The 14644-nt window shown below is 43.1% G+C and overlaps 1 protein-coding gene across 1 annotated transcript in view; it reads left to right on the top strand.

Moving 5' to 3' along the window:
- Window positions 1-14644, top strand: part of iqch (IQ motif containing H) — a gene marked incomplete at both ends in the record, with an annotated part of 26579 nt that extends 11935 nt beyond the window's left edge. Inside the window, 9 exons of the mRNA XM_083654778.1 lie at window positions 39-311; window positions 474-662; window positions 7491-7611; window positions 7902-8191; window positions 11235-11393; window positions 12752-12874; window positions 13014-13075; window positions 14229-14337; window positions 14558-14644. Of these exons, the coding sequence (XP_083510904.1) occupies window positions 39-311; window positions 474-662; window positions 7491-7611; window positions 7902-8191; window positions 11235-11393; window positions 12752-12874; window positions 13014-13075; window positions 14229-14337; window positions 14558-14644 (1413 nt within the window). The remainder of the gene's footprint in view (window positions 1-38; window positions 312-473; window positions 663-7490; window positions 7612-7901; window positions 8192-11234; window positions 11394-12751; window positions 12875-13013; window positions 13076-14228; window positions 14338-14557) is intronic.

The following is a 14644-nucleotide window of genomic DNA, read 5'->3' as shown; positions in this document are numbered from 1 at the left end:
CCTGTCGTAATCTTTCTCCCCTTCTCTCTCTCTCCCAGACTCATGACATGTGCCTCTCCACGCTGCTGAGGTACAGCCCACGCACCCTGCAGCGCATCAGGAACCTGATCCAGGGTAAGGAGGCCTATATCGTGGGTGGAGTGGCCCATGTGGATGACCTGGCTGTGGCTGATGAGCTGGCAGTGCCGATCCTGGGCCCAGAGCCGGCGGTAGCGCAGCTCTACGGCACCAAGTCTGGAGGGAGGAGGATCCTCGCCGGGGCGGAGGTTGATGTAACCCCTGGGCAGGGAGACATCTACTCCCTTAATCAGGTTCCAGAGACCAAAAACACACATGCACAAATGCACACACACAGACTCCGCCACAGCATGGCCGTCCCTCAGCAGTGCCAGGATAACATGAGATTTACATAACTTTTCAGTTGTAATATTTGTCATTTTACTTTGTGATTCGCGTCTGTTCTTTTGCTTTAGCTTCATGAAACACTGGCCCGGCTGATGACTCAGAACATGGATGTGCAGCGCTGGCTTTTCAAGATGGACTCGGAGACGGGCGGCCGCGGCACGGCGTACTGCGACGTGCGCCATCTAAGCTGCTATCGCTGGGCCCTGCACGAGTACCGGCGCGATGGTCCTGATCTGTGGAACGCAGAATGGGTGCAGGTATAGAAATGACCAAAAGGATTACATCATTTACTCACTGTCACAAACTGTGGGATCACTTCTTAAAGCACATATTTGTAGACGCGTTTTATATCATATCTTATTGAATTTACTTGCCTTTTATTTTCCTTCCATTTGATGGATTTCCCTTATATCTTCTACTTAAATTGATGTGTCTGCTATCATGCCTTGTTTTTATCGCTTCCTACAAAGCACTTTGTAGACTGGTTTTAGACGCATAGGGCATTGCTATTATTATATCCATACCAATGAGGAATCAGCCATTTAAATGTAAGCTCTTCTAACATCTAGATATTAAAATGAAGTTTGTGCTCCTGGTTGAGACTAGATTAAGGCTTTGATTCATGCCTCTCAAAGAATGAATCAAAGCATAGGTCACAGTGGGGTCAGAGAGACAGCATCATTCAGCTGGCAGTAGGTACCTTAACATAACCCACAACACTGGTCCCTGTGGTACAGTATTTTCAGCATCATCCCTAAAGCCACACAGCATTAAATCAATACCTAAAATATCTGAGTATACACACGAGCATTATCTATCCTCTGAGGCAGTTATTCTTGGTGTGTTGGAGAGGACTGTAAACTGCCCAGCGGTATTACTACCCTCACTCACCTGGCAGTGACAATTAAAACACAGTAGAATAATTCTGGTCACACATTTGTTCTCTGTACATTGGTGTGTAGCCGAATGAACTCATGGATTAAATCAATGAGACATAATTCCACATGTATTTCATGTCTTCAAAGTAGATTGAAGTGCCAGGGGGACTACTCTAATCTTTAAATGTAATCCTGAATTGCAATTGATAGTATTTCTAGCATTACAGCAATGGGGCCATCCATGGCACTCATTCAATGGTAGGTATGTGCAAAAGTCAATTTTCAAGCTGGTCTAGTCTGTGGGTTTAGCCTGATATCAGACTGAATTGTCAGCTCGTTGCACTCCATTTCCTGGAGTGCAACGAGTGAGTGGATTCGCAGGTCTGGACCAGCAGGCTAGCTCGGGGTTTTACAGAGGAAGCTGCGGAAGTGATCCTGAAAGCTGTAGTTCCTCGAATGGCCACTTGAGGCAGGACCCAGAAGTGACATTGTTCCCGTTCACCCCCATGTTAAAATGCCTCACTTTGTAACAGTGATTAAGCATGCTTACAGCATGGACCGAAACACGGTTTTGGCCTATTTAGCTAATTTCACCTTACATAACAACTGTAGGGGGGGGGGGGGGGGGGGGGGGTTATATAGCTCGCCTGTTTAGAGTAAAATAGATTATAGGAAAGTGGGTGATTGACAGGTCGCCTGTCCAGTGATTGTGCAGCTTGCCGATCATGGACCAATAACAGGCGGCTCTGGGAAACCCCCCCCCCCCCCCCCTCTCCTGCCTTCTCACGTGAGCTGCGCAAGGACCCAAAGATGGTGACAGACAACACTTTGCTTCCAAACGTGAGTCCAAAAAACAATGGATGGCTTCGTCCATATTATTTAGGTCAGCAGTCTGGACCCAGGCAACGGTGGGTTGTCAGCACGATTAGTTGACTAGTCAGTGTCAAGAAAGGCCCATATTTAAATGAGGCTGTACTGTGGATAGGCTTTCTTGGCTATCTTAATAATAAAAGGTATGAACTGTGCATTCCTCTTTTGTGCTTGTGTTGAACTTGCAGCCTCGGTCTAGTTTAATTTTCCACAACTTTTATAAAACAAACAAACAAACACATTTACTTTCTTCACTAAAAAATATATTCAGATTTATCTGAAACGTATTCAAAAACAAATAATATGTACTTAATCATTAGTAACGTATCCATTTAGTATGGTTGAAATCCGTACACAGCTTCGGAGCCTCTGGCACTTATTTCTCATATGCTTACAAAGTAGCCTTTGATTTTCTGTCATGTGTTAATTACCGTATTTGGCCATTTAACAGGGAGCTTTGTGTAAACTAATTACAGGCTAATCATTGTGGGCTTTGAGCACAATGATTTTTTTTTACTTTTTATTCTATTCCAAAGAGCAGCAGCCATCTCAAGCTTCTCGTGGCTCCTGTTAGCGTAGCGTAGCCCCTTCTTTGATTCATAGTGGATGTGCGGAGCGGGGATGTAATTGTTGTGGCTTCGGTGCTGTTAATTATGGCAGAGCGCGGCTGAGCCACAGCCAAGGTCCATAATGGTGGCCGAGGCAGCGCAGGAAAGTAAATGGGGTTTGTTTCACCAGCTGGGGTCCCATGGAGAGGGAAGAGTGCCGAGGCCCCTAGTGTAGGCCCACCGCCTCAGGGCTTCTGGGCCATATGGACACAACACTTTAACTGCCCTTTATTCTACACCTTGCTCTTTTAATCAAAGGCAAGCCCACATCCTGTGCTCCTCATAGGATGAGTTTTTGTTTTTGTTTGTTAGCACATTATTTTCCCTCAAACTGTATTCGCCCCCCTAAAGTTATTATACCCGTCATTCTCCTGTTACGCTTATGTATATTAAAACCTGGCAATTTAAACTTTATGCTTTCAATAGAGTGCTGAAAGGCTAGTAGAACTATGTTGTTGCATAGACTCAAACATGAATATTTCATTTCAATGTAGCTCCTCAATGTAGCTATCCTCTCCTCACAGCAGAAACTGTATATAGATGCTCAAGCGTGGCAGCATATTTTGAGATATAGCACTCATTACTGTAGCACTTGGCTGAAAGAAGTAGACCTAATTGCAAATAGCAGTGACAGCTAGTGAATGGGATAGATACTCGCAATTCTGAATATTTTCAAACATTTAAGCCTAAGGTTTATAGACGTGTAAAGCCATGTTCATTAACGCAGTAGCAATTTAATGAATTATTAATGAAACACAAAATGATTAAATGAAGCATTTCAAATCGGTATTCATAATTTAACACCAAGATCATTGTTTACCCAAAAAATAAGCAAGTTAAGTGCCAAATATATATTATAAAGAATATTTTTTGCACTTAAATGTGGTGTGTCCCGTAGCATTGATGATCACTGTAAAAAGACTGAGGGTATAAGAGAGAAGTAGACTACTTGGCCCTTACTTTAAACTGTGTGCATTTTTTTTTTAATTATTGCTTGTTCTGGCGGGCTCAGCATGAAGAATAGCAGACTGAATCACAGAGAAGAATACAAGAATGCCATGTGGTCTTTAGAATAATACCAACCCTCCGATCCCTTTTGGCCATGGCAACCGGAGGCTGGAGGGTTCGAGGGAGGAGGAGGAGGAGGAGGAGGAGGAGGAGAGGGCCATTCTGCACTATAGGAGCTTCACAGAGGTCTGGAGGATAGTGTGTTGTGAGGCCCATGGCCCCCAGCACAAGCCCCCAGGCCTCTTTCAGCGTTTACACACAGAGAGGTTAAAGACGCACAGATCTGCACCCATGCAATGCCTGAAGGGGGCCATACACACACTTAAGCACTCAAACACACAGCTTGTGTATGGATCATTAGGCACAAGAGGGTAAAAATTACACCTAATAGCGTCAACAGATGGAGTAGTTCTTTTTGTCACGCTGTGTACAAAACAGATCACGAGCAACACCTTATTTGGGTTAGGTTTGTCCACGAAATGGGTCATTTGATAATCACTACTTTTATGCAGATGTTTTCTGTCTAAATATTGTGCAGTCTTTCTGTTTGCACAGACAACCTCCTAATCATCTACTGTTCTGCCCGAACATGATCCCTAAGAGTTTGAACCATTTTCCTGTGGTCCATTTCTGATAAATGTGTCTTTTTCTTTTGCTTTCACTTCAACCAAGGATCCAAAATTACACAAGAGAAATACCGGTATGTTATATTATATGTTTATTAGTATGTGAAATGAATCATGAGCTGTAGGTGGTTGAGGTTGAAGCTCTGTTCATCTGGTAGCGGTGGGACAGTGTTATAGTAAATGAAAGTGCATAGTAAAGTGTATAGCAAGTCAGATTTTGCCACGTCTCTTCTCGACAACACATAGTTTCTCAATACATATTTTCTCGGTTGTTTCATTGTGTAACGGAGAGATTAAATGGCAATCAAAGAGGCATGGCTACATCTATTTTATTTATGACCAGATTGCTTGGCTTTATGTGGACACCAAGCAAAGCTTGAATCCTATCACAGGGTACTGCTCGCAGTTTAAGTCCAAATAATTTATTGCAAAATACCTCTCTTTCTTTCCTTCCTGTCCCGCTGTGTCTCTGAACTGCATAGGCAAAGTCCCGGAGTGAGCTTGCTCTTCCGTTGAAAATGGCCACCGTTCCCTTACACTTTTTGCCGCACCATTGTGTGCTTTATGGTTTGTGTAGGGAGAATCACTGTGTAGCATTTGACCTCGCCTCTTACAGTACTTGAATATGATGATGGCTGTTACATGACTGGAATATCAACAGCATAATCTCCAGTTCCATCTCCAACGAAGCCCGACAGAATATACTCAAAACAAAGTAACGCTCCAGCTAGAATGATAAAAGAACAAAGACATTTCCATTCAGAATCTTTTCATCTTTTTCACAGCTAAGAAGGTGGTTCAGATTCACAGATTTGATTGATTGTTTGTGACCAAAATAATTCCCCTTCTATGCAATTAAAAGAATCGACTCGTCCGTTTTATTTTTGGGCAATTTATGCAGTCGAAAATCAGCATTTAAATGCAATTTTATAGTATATTACAAAATGACAGATTAAGATTGAATCGTTACGTTACCACACGGTCAGATGAGATAATGTACTTAAGTTGCCAAACTGTTTAAGGGACACCTAAAGCAAAAGTTGGCAATTAACAGCATAATTAAGTGGTGAAACCATTATGGCGTTTCCTAGTTACAGAAACAAGAGTGATATCGATCCCAGTCAAGCCCTGATTGATCCCCAGATAGATGGGGTTAGCTTAGGTATTCATCAGCCGCCCAGTGGAGGGAGTTGTTATTGAGGGCAGGTGCTGTCTCCATGGCTGTGAGTTAAAGCCATTAGACTCCTGAGGCCTTCTGATAATAGGCTGTCACTCACAGATGGACCTGCGCGCAGTATCTGTCAGACACTCACAGATGGACCCGCTCGCAGTATCTGTCAGACACTCACAGATGGACCCTCTCTCAGTATCCATCAGACACTCACAGATGGACCCTCTCTCAGTATCTGTCAGACACTCACAGATGGACCTCTCTCAGTATCCATCAGACACTCACAGATGGACCATCTCGCAGTATCCATCAGACACTCACAGATGGACCTCTCTCAGTATCCATCAGACACTCACAGATGGACCCTCTCGCAGTATCCATCAGACACTCACAGATGGACCCTCTCTCAGTATCCATCAGACACTCACAGATGGACCCTCTCTCAGTATCCATCAGACACTCACAGATGGACCCTCTCTCAGTATCTGTCAGACACTCACAGATGGACCCTCTCTCAGTATCTGTCAGACACTCACAGATGGACCCTCTCTCAGTATCCATCAGACACTCACAGATGGACCCTCTCCCAGTATCTGTCAGACACTCACAGATGGACCCTCTCTCAGTATCCATCAGACACTCACAGATGGACCCTCTCTCAGTATCCATCAGACACTCACAGATGGACCCTCTCTCATTATCTGTCAGACACTCACAAATGGACCTCTCTCAGTATCCATCAGACACTCACAGATGGACCTGCTCGCAGTATCTGTCAGACACTCACAGATGGACCCTCTCTCAGTATCCATCAGACACTCACAGATGGACCTCTCTCAGTATCCATCAGACACTCACAGATGGACCCTCTCTCATTATCCGTCAGACACTCACAGATGGACCCTCTCTCATTATCCGTCAGACACTCACAGATGGAACCTCTCTCAGTATCTGTCAGACACTCACAGATGGACCCTCTCTCAGTATCCATCAGACACTCACAGATGGACCCTCTCTCATTATCCATCAGACACTCACAGATGGACCCTCTCTCATTATCCGTCAGACACTCACAGATGGAACCTCTCTCAGTATCTGTCAGACACTCACAGATGGACCCTCTCTCAGTATCCATCAGACACTCACAGATGGACCCTCTCTCAGTATCCATCAGACACTCACAGATGGACCCTCTCTCATTATCTGTCAGACACTCACAAATGGACCTCTCTCAGTATCCATCAGACACTCACAGATGGACCTGCTCGCAGTATCTGTCAGACACTCACAGATGGACCCTCTCTCAGTATCCATCAGACACTCACAGATGGACCATCTCTCAGTATCCATCAGACACTCACAGATGGACCCTCTCTCAGTATCCATCAGGCACTCACAGATGGACCCTCTCTCATTATCCGTCAGACACTCACAGATGGACCCTCTCTCATTATCCGTCAGACACTCACAGATGGAACCTCTCTCAGTATCTGTCAGACACTCACAGATGGACCCTCTCACAGTATCCATCAGACACTCACAGATGGAACCTCTCTCAGTATCCATCAGACACTCACAGATGGAACCTCTCTCAGTATCCATCAGACACTCACAGATGGAACCTCTCTCAGTATCCATCAGACACTCACAGATGGACCCTCTCTCAGTATCTGTCAGACACTCACAGAGAATTTGAAACTGCCATCGAAGGTCTCAAGGATAACAGCTAGTCACTGTACTCATCCGGATAATACAAGGGCATTTCCAGCAATGGGGTGGACACCTGGAGTGGCACAAAATAAAGTAACCAAGACTTGCTCTTGTGTGATTGAATGAACAAACGTACATACTGTCCTGCCCTCAGATCTGCCTCCAACTAAGAGATCCAGTAGATCCCTGATGTATACACTTTTACTTTTCACAGGAGCCTGTTCTGCTCAGATATCTAGATGAGGTCCCAGAGTGGCTGGCCCATCACGCCCAGCCTGCTAAAACCTCCTGCTATCCCAACTGGGCCTGCTTCCTGAAGACCTTCCTCAGGCAAGGTCAGATGCCTATTGTCAGGCACTGAATGCTATTCACCAGGAAATACTCCCATTTAGAATTATGCCAACTCGAATCTCCTATGTCCCTTTTTAGTGGCCAAATATTCCCTATGTGAACTGGCAAATGAATTCATTCTTCTGTTACTATGTTTCAATGGGGGGGGGAGTGGTAACATCAAAAGAGAGCTCAGGTGCTGTTTTATGGGTAACCTTTGCTCTGTGAGTCAATCAGGCTTGTTTATATTGTAGCCATCCCTCTCTCCTCACCGTGCGTGTGTCTCTGCATCTAGGTGGGGTGGCGGAGGCCTACCCCCCTTCAGACAGCCTGACCTGTCTGACAGTAGATCTGCTGCTGCAGCCTGGGGGTGGTGTGAGCATGCTGTCCTGTGGAGACCAGCTCCACGGCTCCTGTCAGCTGCAGACTGCAGTGGGCTCCTGTGTCCCTCAGACCTCTGTCTGCCCACACACGCTGCACTCCATCTGCATGCGTGTGGGCCGGGCCTGTCTGCAGCGTCTCATCGTAGGTTACGTCTCCCTGGACCTGGTCACCTTCCTCAACCACAGCACCTTGGAGCAGAAGGTGAGACACAGCCAGAGCAAATGGAAGCTTATGCTACACGGATAAATATGTCAGGCTGTCGGAACACACGGTGTCAAAGCTGTCCATTCCACCATGCTGGTCACAGAGATCAATTTTTAGGCAGGATCAGGGATCCATATGAGCAGAGAGATGCCGCCCCTACTGCTCCCCTGGGAGCCGCGAAACCGGCAAGGCAAGCAGTGGGCATGGGGACCAAATGTTTCACAAGGCCATCTAATAAACTGTCAGGTCTTATTGTGTCAATACACTGATTCCGCCATTTAAGGTTTGCCCTTTAACCTTACAACATGGAGAAAGTCAGAGGCACCTATCTTTCAGACAATAGGTCATTCTAAAGTGATTTGACTCCTTCGCGGGGATGTCCTGTCACTGTTTAACCCCTGACTGGTTACTTGCAGCCCTCTCTGAAATGTGTCTAGTTATTAAGACGAGACATCTTGGAAATCTGATCCCATTTGTCAGGATTTAGTTTCGCTGAAAACCTGCTTGATTTATGATATTGGAAATGGTCTGGTTTATGATGGTTTAACCTCTGCTCCTAACATGTGGCTACACTGACTGTCTATTGATCCAGAGCTGTACAATGAAATACTTGGTTTATAATATGGCCTATAAAATACTGAACATGCAATAGAGTGGAGGAAGTACTGGACCTACTTCACAATTTTACAAAAGGGTATGGATAACACAGATTTTTTTTTTCTTTTCCGAAAACAATCCATCACAAAGCAGTGCACCATTTGTTAACTTCCTCCATATAATGGCTTATATTCAGGACATTTTAGTAAATCTTTCCCTATGCACCCCCAACCCCCCCCTCCCCCCCGCTGATGCTGTATTTATTTTAGTATTCATAAATGTTTCCCAATTACAAAAGGATGTAGAGTATATGCAGTTGAGGGCATTTTTGCCACTAGAGGGTAGTATCTTATGAATTGGACACTAAAAGTGTAGTGTGAGAATCACGGTTACACAATGCACAATTTGTCTTGAAACTTCAAATATTTGTGATTTATTTTCATAGTAGTGTAGGACTACTTCTGATTCTTTTCATATATAAAATCCTGCTAAAAACATTTTTGTCAGAAGAATTGTGCCATAACTGTGGGGCTTCACTTCGATACACCTGAGAGTAATCGGTACATTTCAAGATTTCATATAGGCGAACTAAAGCTTTGTAATACTATCTCATATCACAAAAATTTGCTATTTCTCAAATGTAGCATGGTAACAGAAGCTGATCTTTCTTTAAGAATGATAGAATGACAGCCCAAAAATGAATCTCAGCTGTGGTGTTACCAGAGATTGTATGGGTTTCACTGACAGCGTAATTAAGAATAGATCATAAACCGTATGCGCTTCAATAGAAGCAGGAGGAGCATTGAAGACAGACGCGTCTCGCCACATACAGAGCCCAGACAGAGGAGAGCCACATACTGAGCCCAGACAGAGGAGAGCCACATGGGCAAACCTGTCTGGATTTAAACATCAATTTAGATTCAAACCTGTTGCTAAAAGCTGCATACTTTATTTGATGGGAAGAAGTGGGTCACATATGTTTGCCCTTGCAGTCTTCCCTCACATTGTGGAATGGCGGAGCCCCAGCTGCAGCATCAGAGGGTTTTAATGAAAATGCAAGGCTATAGAAAGCAGGTACAATCCAGGCTTACATTTCCCACGGCTCTGCTAAGAGCGACAATGGGACATCGGGGTATGATTTTTAGTGAGTGGAGTGAATGGTTTTGTGGAGTGTGCCCATCACCCAGCCCCAGGTATCAACCTGATGCATACACCCTTGCATCTATCCACTGGTAGCTACCCTCCTGCAGTACAGGATGCTCAGTGCAATACAACATGCTCAACTGTTGTTACACATGTACTGTACTATGCACACAATCTGCAATTTTGTTTGATGCTTTGCCGAGATCTACTTACAATACCGAATGTGTATATATTCTCTTTATGTTCATCTGATTTAATGTGTATGTGTTTTAAAGATTAACCCCCAGCCTACAAGATTATAGCTGTGAATAATATACTAAGAAAATCCTAAGCATTAACCGCTTTTTTTTTTTATCACCAAAAATATTTTTTGAGTATTCGTTTAAGTGCTGATTTCTTTTGCATGACACAGCCTTTTTAAAGATGCAAACGTTCCATTAAAATACATCTTTACTACCATGTACAATATTGATAATTTATGATCTTAACAATTGAAACTCACTTTGAAAGGAAATGTTAGCCTTCACTTAGATTACAGCAGACTTTGTAAGCAAATGTAGTAGCCTCTAGCTAAGTCACTCCTTATCTGAATCACAATCTTTTAGAATTGAATAAAAATGTGTGAGGGTATTACTGTGTAGTATGGTCAGATGTCCATGTGCTACTAGTGGAGTTGAAGCGCTCAGGTTGCAGAGTGCTTCACAAGGCAGGCAGCTATTTGCATTCGGTGGCAGGAGCGTTTACTTTGACAAATAGGAACAGCAAAGGGAGGCAGCCGACTGCCACTTAGTTATTAACAACTCCTTCACTGGTGATTTATTTGCCACTTTTGAAGAGAGGGCATAGCTATTAGGTTATTATCGGGAAAATTAGCCCTGTTTAAGCGGAAGGCTATGACCATACCTGACCCCTTAATATACTTATAATGATGCCATTTACCATACATATCATCTGAAGTTAGCTCCTCGTCGGACATAAGCCAAACAAACTAGCCCGGGGCAGAATGGACCCAAATACTGAAGAAAGGATCTACTTTGTGCATGTGTCATTCCACAGCCGAAATACCTAAATCTGTAACAGAGAAACCATTAACAGTGATTTCCTTTCTCCTGCCTCTCAACACGGATAATATTTTAAGGACTAAAAGGTACTGGCCCTGTTTTATCTATCTTTGTTTAGAATGCTGTGTGGGTGAAATGCCTTGATGCTCAATTTTTCCATTAGAATAATCAAATGATCTGTTTTATATTCATTTTGTGTGACATATGTGGTGACAGCTTTCATGTTGTGCTGTCTGCAGGTGTGGGCTATTGATGTGGACCTGAGATACAGTAACCAGCTGGCCATGACCCAGATGCTTCTGATTTTGACTGGTGGAACGCTGGATTGCCGCACATGCCGTTTAGAAGTGCCAGTACCAATCAAAGAGAAATCCCCTTCACGGCAGATAGCAGCCAAAGTACCATTTTATGCCTGCGTATAGTGGCAGTATTTATTATTTTATGTTTATGTCAAATGTGATAAGCATTATTTATCAATTTAACCTTGTGCATTTTAATGTCATATATTTTTTACAGCTGTTTTTGTAAATAATATTGTTCGTTTTTGCCTCAACCAGAGTGAAACTAGCTGGTGTGAAACTAGCAGAGCTTCAAAACTAATTATTTTACCACCGCAGTAATCACTAAGATAGATCAATGTTTTGCTCTTGATTTTTGTTAAATACAACTAAATACTGTAATTACGCACTGAGCTCAATTGGTGTTTAGGTGCTGAATTCATTATCATTTTGATAGATGAGCCTAAATAATCAACACATTAATAATTCATAGCGTATTCATTATGCATGTGTATGCATGCTTGAACACCTCATCAACCTGGTGCCAGGCCTTAAACAATAGAGTTCTTTTATTAGCAGCATGCCTGAGTTTACGCTTGTTAATCCGCGACTTGTATTATTTTATCAAACATTCATTTAGTTGGTGGCCTGGTGCTTCAGAGCAGCATTTGAGCCACTGCTCAATGGATAATGGCCTTAGCGGTGGCCATCATTAAGGGCCTGCGCATTACAAACACAATTAAATCCCTGCTGGACACTTTTATTGTTGTGTGAGGGTGCAATGTTTGACAACTGCAAACACACGGCCATCGCAGAGAGTTATGGGCTATCTCCTGTGCTCACACGGGCTTAATCCTACTGTTTCATCTCCCAAAGCTGCCTGTGTGTGTGTGTGAACCAGGCACATTTTTATCTTCTTGAGTCCTGACACGTTTAAGTGATCAACCCCTCCAGTGTTGCTTATATTCTCAGAATCATTTGTGTATTTTCTCCTGTTATTTCTTACGGTGATATGGATCATATTATTATGCATTCAGTAGTGCCTTTGTCTTATGATGAATGCAAACATTTATAATAGTCCCAAAACTGTAGTCCCTTTGATTGGCATCATACAATTAAGTGCATCGTGTATTTGGCATGTCTTCCAAACATTAATTGTTCCTCCCCGCAGTTAATTAAGAAAGGCCCAACAGTTTACCACATGTGCCCCACACTCATCATGTTCACTAATCACACACAGTCCCTAAACTCAACACTGACCCTAAGGACATGTGCACAGGGTTCAGCCATCTCTACTGTTAGCCGTGACACTGCTTCATGCGCCATGGCACCACTACTTATGCTTTAACCCCAGATTTTATTCAACAAAAATGATTTTGCCACAGTGAAGATTGATAAAAAGGACAAATGCCAGCAATCACACAGCCCATTACATTGTTTCCATACCTCTGTTTCTCTTTCCTGCTTTTTCCCCACAGCATCTTGCATCTAATCGCTACGCGGTTATTGGGAGTGGCTTGTTTCACACTAACCTGTCCATGGTGTACCCCACTGTGTTCCTTAAGATGTGCAAGGCTCAAGGCATAGGATTTGACATGAAGGTAAACCACTGTCAGGATGAACCTATTGGCCTTTTCGTCAACATGACATTTTGTTGACATCATATAATTGATTTAATCTACGCTATCTGACGATTAGAGCTCCTCTTTCATCAGTGTTCTTGTGGCTGTTTAATTGCAGAGGAGGCAAGGCACTGTTTTTGCCCTCCATGACAGCAGTGAGAGAGGCAGTCTTGGAATGATGCAAGTATTTCTTTACAGTAAATATCACATTATCATATCACACCACACTCCACCACACACCCATTTATATTTCCTTATCAAACTGGAAATCTAAACTGCTCCCTTTCAGTTTCTTCTGACATTTCATGGTTTTATAGTCTCTCAAGCCAGTCTATCTCTTCCACAATCTTCGAATGCTCCAGAGACAGTCTGTACTTCAGCCTATTAAAATTTAGACAGAGGAAGCTGTCATCTTCAGAAGAAAAAAAACAAAGCTTCAGACCGGAAGGAAGTACGATGGTATTCGACCAATCACGACACATGTTCATGAATTGTGTATAAATATTTATGTATAAATAAAAAATATATATCTTGTCCAATTTCCATTTCTGCTCAGCAGCTAGCTAGCTAGGATTCGACTAGTTTGTTTTCCAGTCTGAGCTATTAAGCGGCTGCACAGGGGACACAGATGTGGGGAAATGAGAGGATACCCGCCTTATTTTGACTAGATATCCTACTGTATTTTTTGACCAACTCTGAGAGTTGCTGAAATACAGACAGGTAGGCGGGAGCATTTGTAAATTGTGGGAGCCAACACGTCTGTCTTGAGAGACTAATGGTTTTAAAATGGTATAAAAAGGTACAAACTGTTGACACTGACCCTATAGTTATTTCCATCATGCCCTTACATAGGCATACTACTATCTGTTCATTTACTGATTAAAAGGTAAATATCACCTATTATACACAAACTCTGTGCTGTACAGAAAAAATGATATCTGTATGAAATGCTCTTATCTGAGTATGTTTGTTTGACCTCCCCCTGTTCGAATGGACATTCACATAAAATGACAATAGAGTATTAAGTGGATGAAAGAGTTCTATAAACACTTCCTTCAGAGGATTAAGATGTCAGACCTCTGGCTTTGTAAATATCCTTATGATCCCCAGCAGCTTTTAAGAGGAGAGTTATTTAACCTATTTATCACACAAATCCTTTAGCTTGCACAGCGCTGTAATGGTTAAATCAGGCTCTGCTCACATCTCAAGACCGAGGATGTTGTCAGCTGAAAGTTTTCATTTAACCAACACCACCAGATAAACAAGGTGATTGTTTCTTAGCCGGCAACACAGGGATCGTTAGTAAACTCGTTTGTTCGGGTGTCATTAATAGAACCGTCTCCGAGGATCTCCAGGGAGCCCTAGTGACCTTTGCTCGGAATCTGTCAGTCATTCATCAGGAAATATCATCCCCGAAAATGCAAGGAGAGACTAATTTCAAGGTACCATGTCAATGGCCTAACGATCTTCCTCATCATCTATGTCATCATGAGACTATAATGTATATTCAGTCAAGCTGTAGTAAGCTGGAATGTTATGTTCAATGAAGAAAGGTGTGACCAGTAAGTAGTGAAATCAGAGCAAGTGCTAGAATGACCCTGCTCATGTGGAACAGTAATGGGTAGTTATTTAAATTAACTTTTCTTTCTGTGTTTATTTGAGGATCTGATCAAGGACATAGAAGATGTCCTGCAGATGACTGCTCAGAACAACGTCCTGGCGGTGGAGGATAACAAAGCTGCTACCTAA

This window comes from Poromitra crassiceps, assembly GCF_964638095.1.
Source record: "Poromitra crassiceps genome assembly, chromosome: 18".
NCBI lineage: Eukaryota > Metazoa > Chordata > Actinopteri > Beryciformes > Melamphaidae > Poromitra > Poromitra crassiceps.
The sequence above is the reverse complement of the archived record's forward strand: the minus strand, read 5'-3'. Positions and strand labels throughout refer to the sequence as shown.